Source organism: Mixophyes fleayi, chromosome 5, assembly GCF_038048845.1.
Source record: "Mixophyes fleayi isolate aMixFle1 chromosome 5, aMixFle1.hap1, whole genome shotgun sequence".
NCBI lineage: Eukaryota > Metazoa > Chordata > Amphibia > Anura > Limnodynastidae > Mixophyes > Mixophyes fleayi.
In genome coordinates, this window is record NC_134406.1 from 216,886,090 (window position 1) to 216,912,873 (window position 26,784).

General features: G+C 36.1%; 1 protein-coding gene across 1 annotated transcript; it reads right to left on the reverse strand.

The window, feature by feature from the left end:
* Positions 1–1,671: 1,671 nt before the first annotated feature.
* Positions 1,672–25,026, reverse strand: LOC142158980 (desmocollin-2-like). The gene is made up of 16 exons (XM_075213460.1): positions 24,632–25,026; positions 21,114–21,198; positions 19,985–20,196; positions 18,384–18,500; positions 17,412–17,567; positions 15,485–15,629; positions 14,917–15,083; positions 12,617–12,751; positions 11,507–11,692; positions 10,152–10,411; positions 9,879–10,018; positions 9,270–9,497; positions 8,444–8,677; positions 7,012–7,133; positions 4,522–4,767; positions 1,672–3,638 (listed from the first exon to the last, which is right to left on the reverse strand). Exons 1-16 carry the CDS (start codon positions 24,692–24,694, stop codon positions 3,438–3,440), a joined length of 2,697 nt encoding a protein of 898 aa, XP_075069561.1. The 5' UTR covers positions 24,695–25,026; the 3' UTR covers positions 1,672–3,437.
* Between the last annotated feature and the right edge of the window lie 1,758 nt (positions 25,027–26,784).

The following is a 26,784-nucleotide window of genomic DNA, read 5'->3' on the forward strand; positions in this document are numbered from 1 at the left end:
TAAAATAGAGAATAAGAATGTGGGCAGTGCAGCATAATGAAATAAAAAGAAGAGAAAAGGCATAAAGTAGGAAGAAACTTTGGAGTCGCAATTGAAGGTACGGTAGGCCATCAGTTGCCCACCACCAAGTAATCTGCAGATAATTCACCTTTGCTCTATTTCCAATTATGGATTTTAATAGAAATTTAAATCCGTTCCCAAAAATCTTATAGCATACAAGAGATTTTGCTTTATGGTTAAGTCATTGATCATCTATGGGCAGTGCATTACACAATCTCCCCTTCTCACACAATTATTGTTCTGACTTTACCAGTTAACATTAAACTAAAGCTAGTTAATATCAACGCAGTTGGGACTAGAACAAGTAATGGTGGTTTCTAAGTCTTCTCTTACTGTACAGGGGTCCTCATTAATGTAGGGAGATCCTTAACCAGAATTCCTTGGTCAGTAGTCATGCACATTCTGTGGACTCCCTTGTTTGCCAGTGTAACTCTTAGAGAAACAATAAGTTATCTGATGCCTGTCTTTGATTCCTACTCTGTAATGGACCGAAGGAATCTGCATTACCTGAATGAGAACAGGCTCACTGATACATCAAGGATCTCTGGTGACATCAGGAAGGTTGTAAGACGTTCACCTCAATGGGGTATGAAGGACTACAAGTACCGGAATGCTTACTCCCTGCACTACAAGGTTATTGTGTACAACAGGTGAATTTTTGTGAAAGGGAGGAGATACAAAATGTGAGAAACTCAAGATGAAGGGCCTCTGTGTGCTATGGTGTATTAAGAATTATTAACAATAGGATACAACTGTCACAAACTGGGAAATACTGCTAGGTACTCTTAGGTTCGCAAATTCCTTAAATGTATCTTTCCCTCTCACTCTAGACTTTTAGGGGCAGATTGAATTCCCAATGTTGTTCTTTAGAACAACGCGGGCCGCACATTGTTACCGTTACCATGACCATTTCTCTGTGGATTTTTACTTGCGGCTCACAGAGCTGTGGGCAAAAAAAAAAAAGTGCCAAGGAGAAGTGCTGGATCGGTCTATTCACAAAATAAAATGTTGCTATAGAGGAAGGACCAGTGTCATTGGATGGGTTATTTTACAATAGAAAACTCAGTGACAAACACCTTGGTGTCTTCTTAAAAATGATAGGTAATAACAGATATTGCATTGAACACAATCTTAACATAAAATATTGAATTATGAACTTTATTTCATACATAGGTACAGGTGACACCAAAAAAATTGCTGAATCAATTTGACAGGCACACCACGCTATTGTCACTGGTGGCCCTGTTTCTTTGACAATCTAATTCTCTATATTGCTCCCTGCTCGCCTCCATTCCCGTCCTCACATCATGACACTGCTATTGTACCAAGCAGCCCTGTCCTTACTAACAATCACGTGTGGATAGGTCACTACTCCCCACATGATCAGCACATTCATCTCACAATACTACTGCTAAGATCATTACGAGGGCCTCTTGCTACAGGTAATTCTATTCCCACGATCCTTAAAACTGAAGATCGCTGAAGAATACATACAATATGGTGCTCGGACCTTGGTTAAAAACGCATCTTAATGATTCAAGAGCAGATTATTAAACAAAACAAAAAAATTTTATGGAAATTTAACAGTGACCAAAAATATGCAAGTGCAGATTTAGATATTTTAGATTTTATTTAAAAATACTGCAGAATTGTACAAAACAAATTAATAACAATTTCCAGAGATCATATGTAATTCCATACAGTCATGATTTTTCCCACTTCAAAATAAGACTTATTAAAACATTCTCTCCAAACAATATGGGTAACATATGTCAGTAACAGCCAAGAGTAACTCTTATGAGTGGTATGATATTGCCTTGGCACAACAGCCTATAGGTTAAGAATCAGTAGATGTGAAATATTGTATAACAGGTTATATATCTTGGTCTGTTTTTAAAATATTATATTAGATCTTTTTAATACAATATGTATTATGTTCCACATTAGTTGAAAATTAAGACGTACTAAAAAGTCTGGAATCAATTCATACATTTGTACAGTATTTTACATGGTAGACAGTCTATGAATAGCAATTGTTTTGCAAAAGCATATTTTTACAAAAATCGTTTTATAAACACTGTACATTTTGTTTTGCATTGATGTTTTTAATGTAGCACAATATTAAACTCAGCAGGCAAAGAAAATATTGTACACTTTTTAATTTCAGTGCATAGTATACTAATTAGACATCACTTGTACAATTTAAGTTCTTAGTAGATGCATATTTAAAAAATGTACAATACAAAATTAATTTAAATAGCAGTGCAATTTACAAAAAAAAAAAAATTCAATAGTTTTGTCCCCCCCCCCAATAACAGTGGAAGATGAAAGCTTAATCTGTATTCACAGCGCCACACAATAGAATGGTTCTTGCCTTTTGCCTCCCCCCCCCCCTTTTTTTAACGCTGACAAACATACACATCAACAGACCACAATTTTGGAAGTACATTTCCATCAACTAAAAACACAAAATTTAAATTTAAAAAAAAAGATAAAAATGTAAAAACAAGTCTAACTAAACTACATAGATTTGAAATAAAATATAACACATCATGTGACATACATTAAACATTTTCTTTTCTAACTATTATTTCAGGTTCTCTTTAAAATGTTTTCTATTTTTCTAATATATTTTTTAAAGTTGTAAGCAATAAATGGACTGTCAAAGAAAGAATTAAGGTGCAGTTTCGCAAAAGAAAAACCTAACTTACTAAAATTTAAAATAGTACAAATATCTTACTTCTACTGTGTGCTAGAAAACTAACCATTTAACTACAAATATGCAATAACAGTAATTTTCATTAAAAAGTTACACCCAAAAACCTATTATAAATTTGTGCTAAATTCAAATACACAAAGAATACTTCTTTCAACAACTGGATGTTGAGCTTAATGAATTTAACATTTTACAAAAGATAAAAAAAAAAAAAAAAAAAAAAAAAATATTGGTGAAAAATGTTGCTGCCATTTAAAAAAAAAAATCCCACACATACATAAGGAACACAAAAATATTGTTGTCGACTGCCATAAAAGTCAAACCTGGAAACCTGAACAGAAATTTGTGTATATGGATTTAAATATGTTAAACAATCTGTCTTTCTAAAACAAAGCAGTCAAAATGCATTCTTTTTATATTTCTACTGGAGCGAACTATGGTTGAAATTATTAATAAATTTAGTACTGTAGTAATGCCAGTAAACCAATGTTAATAAATGTTTAGCAACATTACATATATTTTAGATCTGATTTAATAGGAGAAATTTAAGAATGGTCTATAAACTATTTTATACGAGAGCTTAAATTTGCTTGCCATTAGAAAATAAAGACGTGGGCAAAATATGGTTTCAAATGCTGTTACTTTAAAAAGCAATGGTCTTTCATTTCTTTGCACAAACTTCTGCTAATGTCCTGAATTTTGGCTCCAGTGTATTTAAAAAGTCTAGTCTATCTTCTTCTCCTCGAAGTTCACTGCAACAACCGACGGACCCAGCAGCCGATCCTTTTCCTTCATAATTGTATGACACAACATAATCCTCACCATGCTGGTGATCTTCATCCTGACCGCACATATATAATTTCTGTGAAGGAAAAAAAAAAACATGTTACATAGCTTTTTCTTAGATACCAACAGTTACAGTGACATAAATTGCTAATAAAGTACTAGATATCAAACAGGAAAGGGACAGCACAAACAAAGATTTGAAAAAGATATGTTTGTCCCAGTGCATCACCGGGCCCTATAGCAAACGTTGGGTAGGGGCCTGGCCAATGCTCAATAAAGTAGAGCTGGGGCCTCTCCTGAGCATGTGTGGTTTGGGGCATGCACCAAGTGCATCCTCAGAGGAGGACTCAGCGCTATGGTTTGAGAGCAGCGCGAGGACCTCGGAGGTGGGAGCAACCGGCATATCCAGGCCCTGTAGCCATCGTACCCCTCATACTTCTGCCCATGTTTTTTTTAGATATGTCCTTTAATAGAAGTGTCGAAGGCAGAATATATTTATATTATAATATTGATCACTAGACAATGTAGGATTTAAATGCTTGCCAAATAAAGGATTAAGGAAACCAGCTAAGGGAATCTAGGACCGATTTTGTATAGCATTGATTTACAGGACATGCTTTCACTTCACTATTATAAAAAATAAAAAAGGGTATTTACTCATTTACTTTAACATACATGATCCTCATTTCACTTGATGTAACAATCTAACAGGGAGATTCAATTAGAAAAAAATATTTTTTTTAGTCAGAGGGGCGAGCAAAAATCAGCATATATATTTACCGTACAAACGGTTAAAATGCACAGCCGCGATGTTCCTTAGAACATCGTTGGTAATTGAATCTCCCCTGAAATATACGCTAGAAAGTCAAACAAAGTTCTGGAACCCCAAGCCTCTGTAATATTTTAACACAATGTCTTAATCTCAAACACGACACCACCTAGACAGGAATAGTACTTACATCTCCAAGGTGACTGTTCATATAACTTTGCCATTCTGCATAAGTGTTTCTGCTGGAGTCAAACATATGAGTTTCTCTGTAGGGCTGTCGAATCGGGTGTGTAGTTAACATACTTTTTGTAGTTGTCGTTATCTGTCGCTCTTCCATTTGATTTCCATTTTGTCCACCTCCGTTGTGTGAACCAGGCGGAGCATTTCCAGAAACATTGGGGTTTGCTATGTGCACAGGGACTTTAAAATTTGGGTCCTAAATGTGGAAATAAAGAGAGTCCACTTTAAAGATTTAAACATCTACCAGTTTATAACTTGATTACCAATTTATTAAATTGTTCTAAAATGGACCAATATATGAACACCACCACAGTGTCTCATGTATTCAGTTTATTTATTTATGCAAGGGATCCATTTATACACGTCTGTTGATTCAGTTGTATTTTTTATTGCCAGTGGATTGAGCACCGAGTAGCCATGAACCAAGTTCGTTCCGTGCATAGGAATAGATGACCTACCCCTACAGAGAGCAAATGCAAAGTACATCTAACTTCAAATAAGATCCTTTTTTGGGGAAAAAAAAAACCTGTATTTTATTGAACACATTTGGGCATAGGGCAGGGGGGACAGGGGGGGGGTTCAGGTTTGCTAAACAGACAAAATAATTGGAACAATCATGGATTATGCTGGCGATATGTCCACTTTAAACGTGTCAAACTCGTGGCCGGCATGCATCCCAAACGCACATTTCTTGTGGCCCCGCAGTATTATGGGAAAACAAGTAGAATGCAGCCTACATTTTATTTTATTCGGTTAAAGGACTTAAAAATTCACTGAATACGTAATAGATTACATGTGAGTTCAGTCAACCTTTCCTGCCAGTGTCTCGTGCTGATTCTACTCATATCCCTTTACCCACGCTGTTTGTTGTCGCACGCAGTCAGAACAGTAGACTTTGGCAATTTAAGCGAACTGCTTGGTACTTGGTAATATGTGACTATTTCTGCTCAAAACATTATCATTATTTGTTAGGTAAGTTGGTATCCAAGTACAGTTATATGACAGTTTGTCAATGTTTATCAAATGTATTACCCGCTTGTGCCAACGATGGTTATTGATTGCTTTTTAGTTTTCTTGCAGCCCACACAATCTTAGACTTTGATTATTTGGTCCAATTGGGGGTTTTGAGTTAGACATGCCAGTTCTAATTTATACAACTGTCAAACATTTCTTAATGAGTTTTTGGATTGTAGGAGAATTTGGATTTTTCCAATTCCAGACGATCAGGCATCTAGCTGCAGTAAGAATATGGCCAGCAAGGTTCCAGATCAATCTATGGACTCCTGGTACTAAACGAGGCAGGAGATAGAAGGAAAGATACAAGGGGATTTGTAGGCGAGTGTGCTTATGAATAAGACCTGATACTTCATGCCATAAGGGCTCAGTTTTAGGGCAGCTCCACCAAACGTGGGACAGGGCACTAGGCACAGGTGATGTGGCACAACCCTGGGATGGAGTGGACAACAATTGAAGCCAATTAATACATCTTTATGAGGACTATTGGCTCAGTTAATACATAAGGGAAGGTGTTTAAAGGAAATGGAAGCAATCCATCTCAGGTGCCATTCTTTGAACGGACATAGGTATGGTCTCAGCTGCTTTGAGAAGAATAAGGAGGATTCTTTGGCAATGAACCCAACGTGTTTAGTCAGGGATTTAAGTCTCTGGGCCATTTAGCATTCAATAACACTTGGACATTTGATGAACCAAACATGCTGTATATGGAGCAATTAGAGATTCCCTCTGAAGGGCACTATATGGATTCTGTTGCTGGCCAGTTTCAGAGTGGGATTGGGTTTAAGTAAACAAGCCAGGAGGCTCTTCGTGAGGGTGGGGGGTTAGTAAGCGGTGCCACCACCATTGCTGTCAATTACCGTTTGCCCTTCCTTCAATGTAGGCTTCACCCTTGGAAAATAACTACACCACAATCTAATATTGTGTTTTGGCTCAGGAAACAATTTGCTGTAAGTTGTGGAAGGAGAGTCGAGGGCGCAGGCATGGGCACTTACGGTGGAAAAATATATTGATGTGGAGAGCTAGTCACAGATTTTATCCGACAGCTAAAGGCGGCATTGGGGGAGGTCGAGGCCATTTTAAGTTGTTAAATGTCTTATTTTTGTGGTGGTTGTCGCTGCATATTTGAGGTCAGAAACTCACAATTGGGACTGTGATTATTGGAGGCGACATCCGGGATCTGGCCTTGTCAATGGGCCAGAAGGCTGTTTTCATTTTCTTCCCACAATATGGTGTTATGTTTTTATTGTTTGATTTACAAGTGGCTGTGTTTGGGCATGAAGGTGTAAGGCGTATACAGGATCTGCGCTCAAGTATCTTTTACATATATTAGTTAAATAAACATCCATGTGCTCAACATTTTCTGTTTACCTAAATAGATGAAGATATGCAGACATTACAGCTTTCAAATGCTACAAGTACTTACCATAACATCTGCTCCAGGTGCTTCAGTATTTGTTACAATTAAGTTTTGTTGAGCTGCATCATCAGGGAATCCAATTTTGCTCTTGCCTGCCCCAGCACCACATAGACAGGCCAACAAAATACCTTTAAGTAGGGATGGAGAAAAGGAATTCAAGTCAGTTATGCGATTTGACCAATTAGTTTCAGTAAGTATAATTTAAATACAATCTAACAACAATGTATCATAACCGATTTTGATAGAGCTTCAGAGACTAACCTGATAGGATCTGGTATAAAAGTGGCTTATTCTAATTATAACTTCTTATTCTGCATATATATCAATAGTGTGATTATGTGCATATTAAATAACAATACCTAAGATGCGGAAGGTGCAATTATAAAAACATTTTTGTCAGTTTGGTTTAATTTTGCACCGCGTAAAGCAAAGTCACTTAACATAATCAATCCTTGATGGAAAAGGACTTAAACATTTTAGTGAATCACAGATTGCCCACTAGTAAGTTTTGCAAAGCAGTGGCAGTCAAATATAGCTAAATGCGATAACAACGGTATAAAAACTATGATCTTGCCTCTACTTAAATCCTTGTCCATAATACAAAGAGAATCTGTGGTGCAGTTCTTTTACAAGAGAACATAGTAGCATTTGAAAAACAGCAGAAACAAGGGGTCTATGGGGGCTTTATTTCCAGAAATGAAGAGTCTGCAATGTGATTACCCTCAACAAATCCATTCAAGGCAATTAGAATATTCTCTCTCCAGAAAATTTAATAAGCATGGCTTCCCAAAAGAGCAAGGAAACATCTGGCTCTCGCTGGCCAAACAAACATGTTTTACAGGTAACATTTTTTAAATAACCTTAAATATAGCCCTTAAAAAATAGTTTGGATTGCTTTTTAATTTTTTGCTAAATATACAAATATATTGGATTTTGCTATGCAGTTCTAGACTACGGGCCTGATTCATTAAGGATCTTAACTTGAAAAACTTCTTATTTCAGTCTCCTGGACAAAACCATGTTACAAAGCAAGGGGTGCAAAGTAGGATTTTGTTTTGCACATAAGTTAAATACTGCCTGTTTTTTCATGTAGCACACAAATATCAACTTTAACTTTCAGTGTTCAAATAAGCTATCAAGTATTTGTGTGCTACATGAAAAAACAGTCAGTATTTAACTTATGTGCAAAACAAAATCCTAATTTGTACCCCTTGCATTGTAACATGGTTTTGTCCAGGAGACTGAAATAAGAAGTTTCTCAAGTTAAGATCCTTAATGAATCAGGCCCTACAATATCAATCCAATTGTTGAGTCAGAAAAGTTATTTTCCCTCTGAATTGGATACTTCTAAAGAAAGACTTTAATCACCTTACTCTGAATAAACACTAAGAAAACATATGAACTCAAAAGGCAAAGGACTGTGAACACTTATACTTACAAAGAAGTGCAGCAAACAACAACGCTGACAGAACCATCACAAGAATCGCCAATCCTCCAAGTGCAGCACTTGTAGCTGAAGACCGACCACTGCAATTGAGACTATCGGCGCAATCGCATTTTCTGACATTTAACGCTTGGCTAGTGCCATGACCTTGCTGATCAGCCACTTTTAGCCAAACCTCATAATATCCATTTGGTAGATTACCAATTTCTTCTACTCGTACAGTACTTCCTGAAGGAGGGAAAAATGTGTATATATTAATTATACACACTAACACACACACACACACACACACACACACACACACACACACACTATTAGGAACCTTAAATACCAATTTTGTGAGTTCTAATACAATTAATGGAGGGATGTAATTAAAAAAAAATAATGACTTGCGCTTGATGCAAGGTAATAACCCTTAGAGGTCATTTATTAGTCTGGTTCTGTCATTCCACAGGTGCATGTGGTGGGACTATAGAGAGCCCCTGACCAAAGAAAGACCCCCCCATCAATTTATACCACTTGCTTACCAGTAGGTAAGACTGTGCTTCAGAATCATACACATTTACCTAAATTGGTAATATGCTGAAATCTAGAACAATTTAAGGTTCCACCATGACAGCAAAAATAACAAAATCAGCATTTTCTTACCCCAGTAAACTTTCATAACAATAGACAAGGTTTTTGTATGGTCCTTTTTCATAGACACTTATTGCGCTCAAATTGATTATCCTGTCTGCATTAACTGGGTTAGTCGGAACAAACTTTTACTGCGTTTGGAATACTGAAGACTTTTATAGCCAGAGCAAAGAAAATGACATACCATCTTTCTGAACTACACGCCAATTGTTTGGGAGTGATGGATCTTTGCTGGTATCCAAACTAAAAGTATATGGTGAGCCATGGGGAATACCATCTGCATCTCTTGCTTCAACTTCAAGATATGTTCTGCCAAGTTGGCAAATAGACATGTCACTTCTTGGTAGCACTGGAACATTGTCATTGACATTGTCAAGAATAATAGAAAGAGTACAGGTACCAGTCTTGCCAGCTAGTTTAAAGTAAAGGAGAACAAAAGAGAAGAAGAAAAAAAATGAACAAGATTAAAAAAGTTAGTTTGCCATTGTCATACTTAAGCTATATAATTATATACAAAAGTTTCAGCAGCCCTGATTCAATTAATGTGCAAATGAACTTGTCACATCCAATGGGGTTCTATATCTCCAATAAACGTTCTCTTCAAAAGAACCCAAAGGGTACATGAAATCTATCAGATTCACAACAATGCCTATAAAACTATAAATTATATGATTTATCTATCTCCATCTCTCTATATCTCTATAATATCGATGTACAAGAATTGAAATTCTGTCAGGATTGAGAGAGTATATATTAATTTGCGTAAAGAAATGGGAAACTTAATGCAACTTACTTTGATCAGTTGCCAAAAATGTCACGTTGTACTGTTTAGGTGTATCATTTGATTCGTAATCTAAAACCTTTGCAGTTGTTATTCGCCCAGTGCCTTCAGCAATACTGACCCAAGACTGTGGATCTGACAGTTTGGTGTATCTGTGTGAAAGATTTTTTTTTAAAAAAAATTATCAATAATATTAAACAGACAAAAAAAAATAAAAAAAATAGCAGGGAATGCATAAAAAGCTAATTTACATACTATAAAGCCATTGATGCAGATGAAACCTACCGTATGCCAGTATTGGTTTTAGTTTCGGGGTCCATGGCTTGGTAATCTGTCACTAGAGCTCCAATGGTCTGATTTTCGCGAACACGCACTTCTTTAACAGCTGGTTGGCATTCAGGCCCTTCATCCACATCTTTTACAATGACAGTAACCGGGACAGTGCTAACTCCACTGCTTTTTGTCCCAGATTGTGTTATAAGACTAACTTCATTAGCAACTGCCACCTGTAATAGAAACTGTTTGTCTTCTTCATAGTTTATTCCCTAAAAATGAATAAATGCAAAAATTCATATGAGAGCATAGTTTGATTACTGTACTGCAGATGAAGCACATTTCACTACACCCTACAGTCGCATGTGCCCCCAACATAGTTTTACCAAAATACAGTTTATTTCAAGAGCTTTCTATCATTACCTGTATATGTACAGTTGGACAAGGGCAATAAGATCATGTTTTAATTAAAGGGTACCTATCACCTGAATATGGAACAGTTATCTAAATAGACAATATAAAAAAATAATACAGTGTGTTACATTTATATAGCAAACCTCCCAGCATTTGAAAGCTTTGCAAGTGCTGTTTTCCATTGGTTAAAAAGGAGCATGGTCTACAGTGTAAGTAGTTATAAGCTCTAATAAAGAGATGGGATTTCAGAGTGTGTTTAAAGATATTAAGATTAAGGGAGAGTGACAAGTTGCACAGGAGAAGCCTTGTTAGCTGGAGTGAGAGGTGGTTATCAGAGAAGGAGAGAAACAGGTCAGAGGAAAATCTATGAGGGTTTGAGGGAAAGAGAAATTTGAAAAGTGGTGCAGCAGTGTGAGAGGAAGTTGAGTTTCGCCGTGGCATTTAGAATGGATTGAAGCAGGAACAGATGGGTGAGGGGAACGCAAGATATAGGAAGAGATTGCAGTAATCAAGGTGGGAAATGATAAGAGAATGGATATGTTTTGGTTGCATATTGGGTAAAAGAAGAAAAAAAAAAGTCATATTATAGCTATGTTTGGAAGGTGGAGGCAATAGAACTGGAAGAGACACTGGATGTGAGGATTAAAGCAGAGGCTGGAGTCAAGGTAGTGAGCTTGGGAGACTAAGGAAACTGTGGCGTTGATGGTGATGTAGATAGAAATTTGAGAGTGTACAGAGAGAAAGGCAGAAGGTTAAGAACATGGCCTTCACAAAAGTACGATATACTTCCTGCACATTACACAAGTGTTTAAACTGCCAGCATGAAAATAAACACAATGTGACAAAGTGGGACAACACCATAAGAAAAATGGATTGCCTTTATCACACTAGCTCACAAAAACTCTTAAAATGAAATCAGATGAGGCAGGAAAATTTTTAGATTTGCTTTTTACCTTTATAACACGGAGCAGACCCTCATTTGTTGTTGGATCAGTACTTATATTGAAATGGCGCTTTTCGTTTCCTTGTGTGATAGAATATACAGCTCTCCAGTTTGGGGTATTTGCTAAGTCTTTATCTGTTACTGGAATTTTTAGTATTACCATTCCACTTTCGTTTTCATTTACTTCTGTTCGGTACTGTTGAGGGGTAAAACAAAAAAAAAAAAAAAGAGACGCACACATGTTAATAGGGTACACATATTATGGAAAAAAACAAATCTAAAAAACTCTAGAAACAGCATGCGTTAATACAGAACAATTAGTGGGAAATTTAGTACTTTCACGTCTACATATTTGTAACCATGGAGGCCGCCACAGTGGCACATGAATTCTAGGTTTCTTCACAGTGAACAGAAAAATATTTATATTTTGAAAAAAAAATACAAGTATTTTTTACTATAAAAATATATATTAAAAAAAAAAAAACCATTCATACTTAGGGCTAGATTTACTAAGCTGCGGGTTTGAAAAAGTGGGAATGTTGCCTATAGCAACCAATCAGATTCTAGCTTTCATTTATTTAGTACCTTCGACAAAATGATAGCTAGAATCTGATTGGTTGCTAAAGGCAACATCCCCACTTTTTCAAACCCGCAGCTTAGTAAATCTAGCCCTTAATGTGTCATCTTAACACAGGTTACCATGTTAAGCGGGGCTTCTCTAAAATAACCAATAACCACGCTCTGGAGAAATACACTGAGTGGATATATACACAGTGGTACGGTCAACAATGTTGACCGTACCACTGTGCATCTTAAACAACTGAAAGTTCAACTTTTTGACTTGTAACATTCCTATAATGAACGAAACATGCGAGGTCAAAAAGTGAAATAGAAATTGCAAGTACTTGTGTAACTAATTTCTGTAATTTGGACTTTAGGGTATTTGTACATCGCCACATGGCTAATTCTCTTACAGCTTTTCATTTCTTGACTTTTACTCTGTAAGAAACACACTTAACAGTAAATATGCAAATGTGTAATAACTCCTGCTATTGATTGTAACTATTGTTTAATGCTATTCAGTTTATTTATTTTTTTCAAACATGCATTAAGTACTTACCGATTGCATAGTAAAAGTTGGTGGAAAATCATTGACATCTAGGATAGTAACAGACATGGTCCCAGTTGAAGACAAACTTCCAATAGCACCACCCATGTCACGTACTTCAATAATAAGTGTGTATTGATCTCTTATCTTGAAAATAAATAAAAGGCAAAACAATAGACCATTTTAAAATAGGACTCACTCCATACACATATATATATATATATATATATATATAATTTTTACATATACACACACACACACGTGTCAACATTGACACATGTTCTTTAATATCTATATGACAAACTTGTATAGGGGGTTCCACAAATAGAGGATAAAATAAAAAAAATAAAAAAATTAAAAAAACACATCTACTTTATCAACATTGAAGCAAATTAAATATCATTTACAAAACCAAGTTATACTGAAACATCTGTGTTGCAATCTGTAATGACCTTTACATGTTCTGTTTAGCCAGCAGGGTGTTTGGATTACAAGAATCCTAAAAATGTTCTTTTGTGCAGGTAATATTTGCTTTGATATAGCGGATGCTGCAGTTGTTGATCGTTTTAAGATCATTGTTCCTTCAAATTTTTGAACAAGTGCAATACAGAGATTGAATTATGTGAGTTTATAGATAAAAAAAAGTGTGTGTGTGTGTGTGTGTGTGTGTGTGTGTATATAATATAGAGCCTTATACTGGAACACAAAGCATACTAAATGACAACGCCAAGGAGCAATACACATTAGCCCACTCAATATAATCTTCTATTCGAGTGTGGTACAGTTAGAGACATTCTATCCCAAAGTGCTTCACAATTTGCAAGCAATACAATGAAACTGTTTTTACAGCTCTCAGCATGCTTGTTCTCAGCTGTAGAGTGCAGGTTTGTGGACTGTTTGAAAGTCATCTCATTTACAGAAATAACTAAAAATGTAGACCCTGAGATATTGAGCGACAAGGCAGTGATCTTATACAGATCTGCAGCGGTTCAAAATTTTAAAAGCATTCTGAGGTTTAGGAGAGTTTTATACTTAAGTAATTTTCATTCCCATGATTTAACTCCACCACCCAAATTTATTCTTCCATTTAAAACTACCTTAAGTAGATATAACAAGTCCAGAGTTGGAGATAACTACCCCTTTGTTCTTGGAGTGCACCTGCATCCCCTGTATGCAACTATGAATCCCATCCATTATGTCATTCAATCACTGCCACTGAATATTTTTAGCGACTTCCAGTTAATGGTACGGAAAAATTAGACCTTGATTCATGAATAGTTGAATAATAAGTTTCAAGTCAGGCAAATGCCATGTTTCACAAGGAATCTAGGCACAAACTACAGTTGCACAAACCAGGCAACCACATGTGGTGCCTAACCAAATACTTACTGCACTTCTGCTGTATTTGTTTATATCTTAAAAAAACAGCATCAGTGTATGCAGCAGCAGAGAGCTTTGTAATGAGTTCTTTGATCATTCTGCCAGCAGCATATCACTAATGCCCCAGAATGTGGCACACACACTGAATAAGAAATGGCACCTCCCATGCTGTTCCCTGCCCAGTCCCACCCTCCCAAATCATGTGCACATAGGCAGCTCATCCTCCATCTCACAGCATGGAAGAAGATGAGGAGCACAAGGATAGGCAGCAGCAATAGGACAGAGTAGAGAGCAATCATTTGGTGCTGGATCTTCAGAGAGGAGGTCTGGACATATAAAATAATAGAAGCGTGTGGTTTGTGCATACTTGCCAACTCTCCCGGAACATCTGGGAGACTCCCGCATTTTGCGAGAGTCTCACGGACTCCCGCATTTTGCGAGAGTCTCACGGACTCCCGGGAGAGTGTGGCAATCTCCCGCATCTGGCAGAATTCTGCCCACTTCCTAGTGAAGTGGGTAGAATTTTGTCCAAAATGCCACGATTCACCGGGAATTGCATCGTTTGGCCCCGCCCCATACTGTCAAATTATGCATTTGCGTCATTACATCATGGGTCGGGGCCAAAATAACGCAAAAAAAAATATTCGGAGCCCCGCCCCCACCACACCCACCTCCCCCGCAGGCTCTCGGAGCAAGTCTTCAGCAAGTTGGCAAGTATGGGTTTGTGCGAGATCAGAGCAAGTACAGATTGTCTTATAAGAAAAGAGAAAACCCTTTGTTCGATTTCTACTGGTGCCATAAGAATCAGTGATCCATAGGGGTGCTGAACAACATCTTTGTTTTCTCTCAATGTATTCCATTTATGTCAACCAGCCCTAAAAAGTTAAAGTTAAAAACTCCATGTCATTAAAAATATTAGAAAAACATAGTACCTCTCTGTCAAGCTGGGTAGAAACTGTAGTGACTATGCCATATTCTGCATTGACAGCAAACATAATAGGAGTTGGGGGAATTTGCTGCATAAGAGTATATTTTAACAGGGTGTGTCGGGTGTTCGGGTCATCTCTGTCTGAAGCATTTACCCTTCCCACAACAGTACCTATACAGAAAAAAAAGACAAGATATGCCTCAGAAACTAAAAACAATCATGCACATAAGACACACGTCTAATGATATATCTTTCAACATGTAAAAGACTGTCACAAAAAATAAATGTTGTATAAAGAGAATTATAGAACATACATAAACCTACAGAAGTGATTTTGAGTGTGCAGTACTCACAGATCTTGTGAAGTAAGAAAATAAAAATGGCTAATGAATACAAATTTGAATTAAATAAGTATTATCGAATAAGGACTTGGAAAGCATGGTAGGAAATTTCCTGTGGAGATGATGTTTCTGTCCTTCCTGAGAGGTCCAAAACATATTATTGAAGACTGCATATAAGTAATGTTTGCAAAAAAAGAAAAAAAGAAAAGAAACTCATTGTCCTGGGCTTACCAATTTTGCTGTTCTCCAAGACTTCAGCACAAAACATTTCTTCAGTAAACTGGGGAGCATTATCGTTATCATCTTCCACTAGAACAGTCAGATCAAGTGGAAATTCTGGTGCAAATCCATCTTTTGTTTTTGCATAAGCCATCATCTGAATGTAAAACATGCAAGCAAAATATTACACAAATGCATTTTTCATAATACAGCATGTACACATATAGCTTTAATATTATGCAGTCGATACTTTAACAAGAAAAAAACCATAAAACAAAAAACAAAATGAAACCTGTATGAATATATACAGATTTTCTAGGATTGTTTTTGGACATGGAAAGTCATCTACAAGTGGAAACCCCTTTGAAAAAAAGAAAATGGAACAGCAAAATAAGCATGTTTTGTGTACATTGCACATACATAGCGCTCCCAAAAAAACAAAACGTTTTTGTTTGTTTTTTATAAAATATAATAAAAAATTTTTTTAGAAGAACACAAAATCAGGACACCCATTTGACCTTAAGCTTTCACATAATATATATAAAAAAATAAATACAAAATAATCGCTGAATACTATACTTTAGGCGTCATAAAGAGACTATTATAGGAACCTATAATCGCGTATCCTGTTACTTAGGGTGTATCAGAAGTCTTAATTATGGAGGAATAAGTATAGTGGCAGATTATGGATCATGGGACAGTTCTGGGAGAAACAGAGAGACATATCATTTTTACAACACACACAATGCTTTATTTTTCTGATATTTGGCTTCCTTTTTGATTCTATAAAGGCAAAAGTTGTGTATTGTATTGACTTAGACAAAATACAAAACTGTATTTAAATTTGTAGACCTGACCGGTATCATACCGAATGTCAATGAGAAGAAAACTCTTAATAAATGACATAAAAGATTGATGAAGAACACAGATGGAGATGAGAAAGCAAACGCAACATATTTAGTAAAAGATGCAAAAAGGGCATATACAAAACAATGAATTCAAGTTGTCTAAAGGTGGAAAATATATTTAATAGACCAACAAAGTCTGAAAAGGCTATTAACTTAACATAATTTAGGGAAATACATACAAGTTAACCTCTAACAATACAAGCAATCGACCTTAAGGAGTTAGACACAGAACCCACAAAAACTAATATATCTTAACGGATTCCGAAGATTGCCCTAGGAGCGGAGATTCATTTGGTAAAAGATCACTGCTGTAGAAAAGCAATCCTCAAAATCTATTATTATTCCAATAGCTTGCTGTTGTCACACCTTGAAAGCCCAAATAATTGTAAAATTTTATTCCAATGGATGTACAACATCCACATAGCCAGTATATTGTAAATCCAGCAGATTATCAAGCAGACTATTAACAAAAAAATCTCATTCATCTTTATTTGAAACAATACATAATGGTTATTGCTGTTAATATTGTCTTACTGACAAAATGTTTAAGAAAAAAATGCTACAAAGTACAACTATGAAATACAATAAAAAAAAACCACACTGCACTAAAAAGGACTTGTGCACACCCATCTGCTTTTTCATACGTTAATGTATGAAAAAAGCATTAAAAAAAAAAATCTGTCAAATAGGAGTCGATGTTGCTGTTCCCATCGTTGCATACTAAAATTGCAATGTCGAATTTAGAATTTTATAACGCGGCTCAACCCATGCGTTAACATTTGGCACCAATACAACAGATTGCACTGTTAAAATGCAAAACACATTACTAAAACAAATCTAAAATTGCATGTTAATTTTTCATGTGTCTTTACCCATTTTTACCGTGCATGAGTGTGACTGAGCCATTAGAAAGGTACAAATGTTAAAAATTACAAAAACGACCGGTAATGTGTTTAAGCCTGTTATTTTGTTACTTTTATTCCACAGATTGCAAAAATAAAAAGTGAGAGGTGGATACCACAAACACATACCTGAAAAGAAGGATATTCTTCACGATCTACTCGGCCTGTAATATATATATCACCAGTTTCTTGATTTATCTGAAACAATCCAATGGGTGGCTGGTCTACACCCTGTCCAGTGATTGAGTACAAAATATCATAGTCTACCTGAGTGTCCGACTGGATCTGTATGGGTAAAATTTACATGTTTATTAAAATGGTCTTATTCAGTGAGCCATAATACTGTTCATTTATGTCAGTTGAGACAGATTTAACAAACACCTTTCTTACCTTGATCAATAGGATACTAAATATGCATAAACATGCTATGAATATTATTAGATTATAAAGAAAAGCCTTCAGAACGCAAGATTGTGTCCCAAGTTGACAGTTTTTGCAGACACAGAAAATTTGGCAGAACATTGGGCAGCTCTGAAAGGTATGTATATCTAACCAGGGGTATACGGATGTGTGGCTCTGAATTCTTCAAATTATTAAAAGCCATTTATCAGAAACAAATAAAAAACACATCCACAAATTCTCAGAGCTGTCCAATAATAAATGACGCATAAAGTGAGGGCGATAGGGACAGAATGGGATGTTCGAGACGGCTTAAAACTGATACTGTGCAGGACGACCTAGTTATGGACATCCATAGTGGTAGTTTGAAGGACGTCCCTATGTATAATGACTGCGCGTTCGGTGGGTTACCTTTAGCTTATTTAATTGCTATGTATGCCCTCTGACAAAGCACCTACACAGTTTCACAATGACAGGCACATTACAGTAAACTCAGATGTTTTTACTAGAAAAAATAAAATAAAATAAAAAAAAAATAGTAAATTGTTAGCAGATCAAAAAAAAATTGTAAAAGTCAAAATACACACGTGCATCACAAAAATAAAGAGTTTTGATTACATAATAATAATAATGATAATAATAATAATAAATAAAAAAAAAAGTTCAGTGTATATAGAGTTGATATTGGCATGCCAAAGCTACCTGCTGAACAAAGAATGGAAATTTTCCCCTGTAGTTCTCCTGGACTGAAAATGGCATAGGGCGCCATCTCCTCTTTGTACGCTTCAGTAGTTCTCTAGCAATCCTTGATCTAACACTCTGAAAGAAACAAATAAAGAAAAATAATGCAAATCAGATAACACGATTGGAAAAGACATGTGTTAGATCCATACTATGTTTCCATATTAAGAATGAGAAGAGTTAAAGGTCAGCAAACATACTCCATAATCACAAAATAAAAAAGTAACTTTTATCCTAATGTATTATGCAAAATTAAATCCAGTATCCCTTTCTGTTACAGTGGATCAGAAAAAAAGTAAAATCATTTTATTAGTAAAATGTACACAGTAACTGGCACCATCAACCACAAATTACTGAAATGCAATCAGTTGTTGTAATAAAAACTAGTTAAAGGGACTGTGTGATATTACAACTGTAGTCAGTATTATACATTATAAATAGTATTATATATTATAAAGGAAAAAAAAAAAAAAGGAATGATACCCAGGTTATACCACCTGGCCAGAGAACATAAATATATGGGCTGGGTGTATGCAGAAAACTGCATAGACTTAGTAACCTGTAGAGCAGTAATGAGCAATTTGATGCATTTAAGGGGCCTCATCAGTAGCCCTCTGATTTTCAAAAGGGGTGCACACATTATCCTTGGTCTCCGTAATAAACTAAAACAATGCATTTAATCAATGAAAGACACTCATCGGTAATAACACACCAGCAAGGTAAGAAACAAATTTTAAAACCTACATTAAACAAATCTGACTAGAATGCAGGAAGGAGTTGTGGGCCACAGATGAAGATCAGAGGGCCACTTGTTGACCCTTACTGCTGTAGATGGAAACCCTGCATTAAGAGGTACTTGTTAAATAAACCATTTAGTAGAATGTATCTACCCAGTGACTAAAAATAGGGTAGAGGTCCCATATTTAGATTGGAAGCTCCAATGGGGCAAGGACTAATGTGAGCTAGTTCTCAGCGCTGCAGAATTAGGAGCACTATATAAATAGCTGATGATGTACAAAACAAGCTCCTTGGTTCCTCTCTAAACGTACCAGAACAACCAAAAAGTGGACAAATCATTTAACAGGATGATCACATGGGTGTTTTCTCAACAATCTCTTTCCATCCATTAACTTTTATAAAAAAAAAAAAAAAGTACAGATAAAAGACAGATTCAAAAACCAATGTGTATTTGTTCCAGTTTTTTAACACACTTCATGCATTACTAAGAGGCATCCAAAATACTTGATTTTGCTTATCTTTACATATAAATTGCATTCAATCTTTTGAGCTATTCAGGGAGTGGGAAAGGGATGAAGAAGCAGAATAGAACATACAATGTTTTTAGTCAAACTGATATGGGGGCAGGGGGGGGGCATCCAAGCCTAATTTACTAGGTTTTTTTCAGCATCCAATCTGTTAAAGATGTTGTCTAGCACGTTCCTTAATGAGACCTGTGAACTTCCATCTTTGGCATGAGTGGAATATGGGATCATACCTGATGGGGTGTTTTAAATCTCTTAAAAAAAAAAAATTGATAAAAAGTAGAAAAATGCAGCACTTACTGTTTTTTCGGTTACAAGCGTAATTGTAATAATCTTCTCAGTCTTAGAGGTCGAATCCAGGATTATAATTCCAAATGACCCAGCATGACTAGACATTGTAATACGTTTGGTAGCATAAATTTCATACAGGTGATTACGGTGTTCAACTACAAAATCCAGATTGTTTGAGCCAAAAACTACTTCATTGGGGTGCATACAGGATTTCAGATTGACTATTAAATAAACAAAAGAGTAGGCAATATTAGCAAAACCAATAAAAGTACAGATCTACATGGTATAACAATTGGGAAGATTTCACTAGGATGCCTTCCATATTAGTCATTTAGCTATAAAGATGTATACTACGGATTTCTCATTTTATATTTTTAATCAGTTTTTTTATTTTCCATTTCCTTTTTTGAAGGTGTCAATGTTTGATTTCGGCAACAGAGTTTTGTAATATTTATATGCATAAAGATAATTTTACTTGGAGGACTTAAACGGTAAACGTTATTCAGGCAAGGAATCACTGTGTATCATTGATTCTGCATTTAAGTAAACGACAAAATATCTATATAGATATATTCCATTTATGGCCAAGTATATATGCACTGCTATTTAAACACACAATTCTGAATGCTTAAAGGAGACCTTAACTGTTCACCTAAAAATAAAGTTAGCTATGTTTTACCTTTAAACAAATGCACAGTGCATTTAATTTACTTAAGCCTGTTCTAATATTAGTTAATTAATTATGCTTCTATAAAAAGGAAACGTTTTTAATTATTTAAGTGAATTGCTTTGCCTAAGATCCTGAAAGCAAATACACTGGTAAAATCCAGGGGAATGTCAATAATATAACCGCAGCCAATTCTCAGACAGCAACATTTAGAAAATGTTAGAGAACTAGTGATAAATGTCTTTTACAGTGTACATCACATTCGCAGAAAGGTTTAGGTTAATTTGCATAATAGTTGGGGGGCAACATTTAAATTATTGCCTAAATGATAAATGAGCATCATAACTAAACAGATCTCAGTGGCAGAAGGCTAAGTTTTAGAACTGTGAAAGAAGAAACAGTACTTAACATGAAAGTGGAAATATATATATATATATATATTTAAAAAAAAAAACAAAAAAAAAATCTCACCTTTGTCAATTAAGGCTCCAGAATGGATAACATCGGGCACAGTGAGTTTCAGTTTGTGACAAGGATTTCCAGACACAATCAATGGCTGTATAAAAAAGAAAGAAACAAAAGTAAAAAAATTATACTAGTTCTTACTATTCGCGGTGCATTATTGGCATATTAATTTCAAACAGACAATCAGATGAGCTACCAAGTTTAACTTTTCTATCACTGCTCCATATGTACAGTTGTTTTTGGTTGCGTTCTCATACTTTTCAGATGAAACAAAACTAAAGACTTCTGTGTGATCTAATCTGATGTTTGCCAAGTCACAACAGTTATTGATGTAGCACACATTTTTTCAGCCATTTCAATGATTTCTACTGACTTTGACAAGTTCGGGGGGGGGGGGGGGGGTGAATGGTGCTTTGTCTCTGCTGTTCTTTTCCCAAGTTATCTTTTTGTACGGCAGATTAACTTGTGCTTTCGATGTTTGCACTGTACCCATCTTGGTGTCCAATACATACAAATATATAGAGCACTTGACAACATTCTTCTTTGGAGATATATGTGGCTGTCCCACTTTACAAGGTGCAAATGGTGTCTTCTGATTCATTTCCAACACTTCTATTAGATTACAACTTCCACTGAGAACAGCACAATCAGCATTTAATTTTGTGAAAGGTCTGCAGAATAGCTTAACACTGTATAAAAGGAAAATAATGTGTGGATTTATTTTGCATGTCCTAACGACCCAACCCATTTTATTTGCCCTCCCTCCTTCCACATTCCTTTTGGTCTCTGCTTGTCTTTATATTAAGGGTCAAGAGACCAGGTCTTCTGTGAAAGCAATTAATCATAGTTTCCCTCTTCTTAAAGGCCCAGCTCACTTTGCAGCACATACCCGAGAACAAAGAAGCTGTATGCCACATAACTAACAAATTATCAACTTTACAATGTTTCTGCTTCAGTGTGTGAGCTTGCAGAAAAAATGTAGAGGGGGGGGGGGGGAATGATACATGCAAGTAACATTGGTGTTGCAGCAATATTTTGCAATATTTTCAAAGTGTCTTAAAGGCTCTGTAGCTACATAATGATCCACCCCTTCTAAACAATTCACACTGCTCCAATGTATGTTCAGGCAATCACACAAGAAGATAAAGTTACACTTCTATAGATAGTTCAGATTTCAAAACTACAACCAATGCAGGTTTTCAAATCGCTTATTAGATCTGAAGGCTATGATGTCCTGTTACATTTAATCCCACTTAACAGTTTGCTTAATTAATAATAAATGACATTAATCGGCACATATTCCCAGCCAGAAGATGGTTCTCAAGAGGGGCTGTGGGAAAAGAAAAAGAAAAACGCTCTACTGTTTTTGTCTGTTTGTTTTTTGTGGAAATAAAGTGCAAGAATAAAATGAACAAGAAACAATGTTTCATAGGAGAATCTGGTGTACACACATTTTTAATTTTTGTCTAAGGTGGAGGTCAAAGGCTCACAGATTTCAAATGTGGCCTTCTGAGCCGTTAGTAAATTACACCTAAAACTCTATTTCTTGTTAGTAATATCAGTTACTAACTTACAAATAGAATACTAGAACACTCCAATGGGTATAATAATCTACATATTGCTCTACTAAAATGGAACTATTGTCTAATCTACTGAAATATCAGCAGCATTTACATAGTTGGATTTTTGCCAAACTGTTATATTAAAAATGCATGAAACTTAATATGTTCATATATCAGATAACTGATGGATGGAGCATTTTACATGCACATATGACAATAGTTTGTTTGCAGCAAGAACCAATTATTAGCAAAATATAGACACACAACTTTTTGTACAGTACTTTTGAAAATATATAATATGGCACTGTGTACAAAAAAAATAAAGTTGATTATATCCGCAAAGGAGGATTGTTTTATTTACAGGATTTATTAAGACTTAAAAGATAAATAACTGAACATAACCTGATGCAGAGCAATTACATTAGGATAATCAGTCTACCAAATTTTGCAGAAACACTTAATATTTGGCTAAATCCCCAACCTATTCCTGGATTTAATGGAAATATATACAACCTGAAAGATTTCGAGCTGACATTATGTACAAATCAGACTAAGGTATAAAGTAAAACAATGCTTTGTATTCATGGCAATCAAAAGAAAGTAATGCAAAATAGTCACTACAGGCCCAAATAAAAGAAAAGAGGGAATAAGCAATTACACTGCAATATTATACTTTTAAGTACATAGTGAAACTACTTGAGACTGTCAGGACAGTTTGGGATTATAAAAGGGACAGCGAGAGATAGATTAAGACCCACCAAAGTATAAACATGCAATGAATTATTACATTCAAGGCCCAATAATACATGCACTACTAATACTTTATACTTCTTCCTGTTCACATCCACTATAGTAATCCTAATATCTAAATGGAATCCCAAATGGTATAGATATTATCGGCCATTAATTTATATATCACAATTACAGTAGTCAGATGTGAAATTTACATCATGCGAATGCTTAACATGTTTAGAATAGCAATCTAGTCAATATCAAGGGATACTAGACCAAACCCGATTAAAAATACTTGCCGTGTCTAGTTTTCAATCATCCAAAACATTTTAAGAAACTATTAAAAATTACAAGCACCACTTCGAATCTTCCCTCTAAACAGTTAGAATAATGAAATATAAAATATGAATTCCTTAATAAACAAAACCAGTAGCTTTTATGCCAAAAATGCATTTGGCTTTGGTGTCAGAACTATTTTAGATGTAACGTATACTAGTTAGTATTCAAGTTTAGCTGTGCCTGTATACTAGACAGACTGACAGTTTATCACCTCATTCTTTATTATAGACTGTTTACCCTTTTTTTGTTACAGAAACAAAGCAAATTGTTTCCAGCACATACATGAGCCATTTCCATTAACAATAACAATTCTATACAGCTATATATATAAGGAATAATTATTACATATCTGCTGCTTTCCCTATTCAGTAACTAGACTGCCAGCATTAAGCGCAGCACTAATTTATTCAGGAGTGGTCAGATCACTCCCTCAATGTATACAGGGTTTAATACGTACTACACACAGGAACACAGTTCTGGCACTGGACTTGATCTTTATTTGTTAAACACAAGTGTTAATTTCCATCATATGTCATAAGTGTTTGACTTCCACTTTTCTTTTAAATCTACAAATAACTGATGGAAATGTTATATATACATATAGTATATACACACACACACATACTACATTAACACAAATAAGTACAAAACACACCATGACTGTAGTTGGTAACAAAGTAGACAAATAATTGCTTAACAGCAATAAGTTGTCCATAGTCAACGTTGTTTCATTAGTGTGAATAAGCCAAGAGAAGTTAGAAATGCAACTTGTCTTTTCAAATATCCCAAAGAATATTTTACGGGCACTACAGTCAAAGCCAACAATAGCAGGTTATACTGAATATAGCAATAATGCAGATGTCTGTGTGTCGCTGGGGAAGAACCACTCACCAGGAGCACTGCCAGGACCCAGCACATAAGGAAAGATCCTCTGGATGACGCTGTATACCCCATGATGAGGAGATTCGAATGGACACCGCACTTATCTGTCAATCAGTTACTAAAGAAGATACAACTCGGGATAGCTGCCCTAGATCCCGCGATCGCCAGTAAATCGGTACAGAATCTAAAACTTTGCAGAAAAATGTTCTTCTTCCGGGCTCTTCCACACCTTTCCCTGCCCAGGTCCCTCTTTCTCGATGGTTGTCCCAGCCTATGCAGCTCTGCCCGTCTTTCCTGTTGGTATATGTGACATGAGAGCGTAGGCTTCAGCTCCTGTTCCAATAGCAAACACAGGCTCTCCTCTTCCTTTTCTTTCCGAGTACACTCTGCACCTGTCCCCTCCCTTGTGGAAACCATGAAGGTGTGACGCTCTGTAGGTGGGGCCAAATCCAGTTTCATAAATACATTTTTTTATTGAATCCTGTCCTCCCTCCTATAGCTGACTCTGAAACGAGTCATAGATATGGGGACTGCACACAGGGAGGGCAAAGTCTCCCGAGCTGTCTCACCCAGCCGCGCATGACTAAATACATACACTATGCACAAAGAATTTTTCGAAAAGTTTATAAGTAACGGAACCCAAAGTGGAAGGCAGCTAGGAGCATTAAGAATATGATAAATAGAGCCGAAACTATGAAGTGATCACGGATCCGGGGGAGGAGCAGACGGCTGCATTCCTTTCTGCCATCTGAGATAACAGATCCATTGTTTATTTTTACTGAGTTACAGACAGTACCGATTTATTCTGCCAATGACTGAAATTACTGTGCGCTAAATACATTTAAATCCATCACTCACACGATGTTTACGTTTTGTCTGTCTCACACTTTTTTTTATCAGACGTGATCAGTGGGAGAAAAATAATTGGACTGGGTTGGGATGTGAGACACATCCCGAGATCGTACTCTGTTTACAACTCCCAACGTGTCTCTGTCATGATGCTATGGGGTCCGGCATTGTTCTTTAAAATTCATAGTTGCCAACTTTCCCAACTTTGATGGGACAGTTCCAGATTTTACAGATATTCTGTTACTTGAAATGTGTTATTTTTTTATATTGACCAGATTAATAAGAGTTCATAATGTATGCTTCTTGGGTGCAAGTGTTAATATCTATACATATTATTTGGGCAGTATACATCAATACTTCTTGAAGATGATTACTTGTGATCGTAATCAAACTAAGCATACATATGATGGTAATTATCATGTTTGTATGTGCATCTGTTCATAAACAAAAGTGTCTCTGAAAAAAAAAAAAAATAAATAAAAAAATATATATATATATATATATATATATATCATACTTGCTAACTCTCCTGGAAAATCCGGGAGACTCACGAAATTTGGGTCAGTCTCACGGACTCCCGGGAGAGCTGGCAAGTCTCCTGCATCCCGCAATTGCGGGGCTAAAATGATGTGAATCGCGTCATTCTGGCCCCGGCCCCAGCGATAAAACGGCATATTTGTCATTGGGCGGGGCCAAAATGACGCATTTGCCTGCGCCCCGCCCCCTCCGCCCTCTAGACACGCCTTTCTCCCAAATACAACTTGCCAAAAGTAGGCAAGTATGATATATATATATAGAGAGAGAGAGAGTAGTCGAAGTGGAAGTTTAGAAGTGGTGATATGGAAAATAAAAGTGAGTTGCATCATTTAACTTTTTTGCCCCCTCGCTGCCCAAATGATTCCTCCCCCCCCCCCTAAATCTCTGTGTCTGTGCATTCCCAATCATCCTTCATTGCTATTTGTGTTTTATCTGTGATCCAACTCTCCCATCCTTCTGTTTTTGTTGTATCTCTTCTAAACATTGAAACCGTTCATACTTCACATCCACATGGCACCTGGTAAGATTTTTTTAAGAATCCAGGGAAGATGTGTCTCCATTGAATAATCAATAGAGAGTATACTTAAAAACAGCAGTCATTTTACACATTGGCTACTGGGATATTTCCAGTAGGGGTGTGCATCGGCCACTTTTGGTGTCTCGTGTTTTGTGTTTTGGATTCGGATTTGCTTGAGGTTTTGGGTTCGGATTTGTTTCGCAAAACACCTGACGAAAGGTTTTGGTTCGGATTTAAGGTTTTGGATTCAGATTTATTT

Excerpts from the sequence above, each read along its gene's own strand:
- LOC142158980 (XM_075213460.1), bottom strand. The coding sequence starts at position 24,694 with ATGGGGTATACAGCGTCATCCAGAGGATCTTTCCTTATGTGCTGGGTC. Across the intron at positions 15,084-15,484 it reads CTTGGAGAACAGCAAAATTG|GTACTGTTGTGGGAAGGGTA; the intron begins GTAAGCCCAGGA and ends TTTTCTGTATAG. Across the intron at positions 9,498-9,878 it reads ATTTTTGGCAACTGATCAAA|CTGGCAAGACTGGTACCTGT; the intron begins GTAAGTTGCATT and ends ACTTTAAACTAG.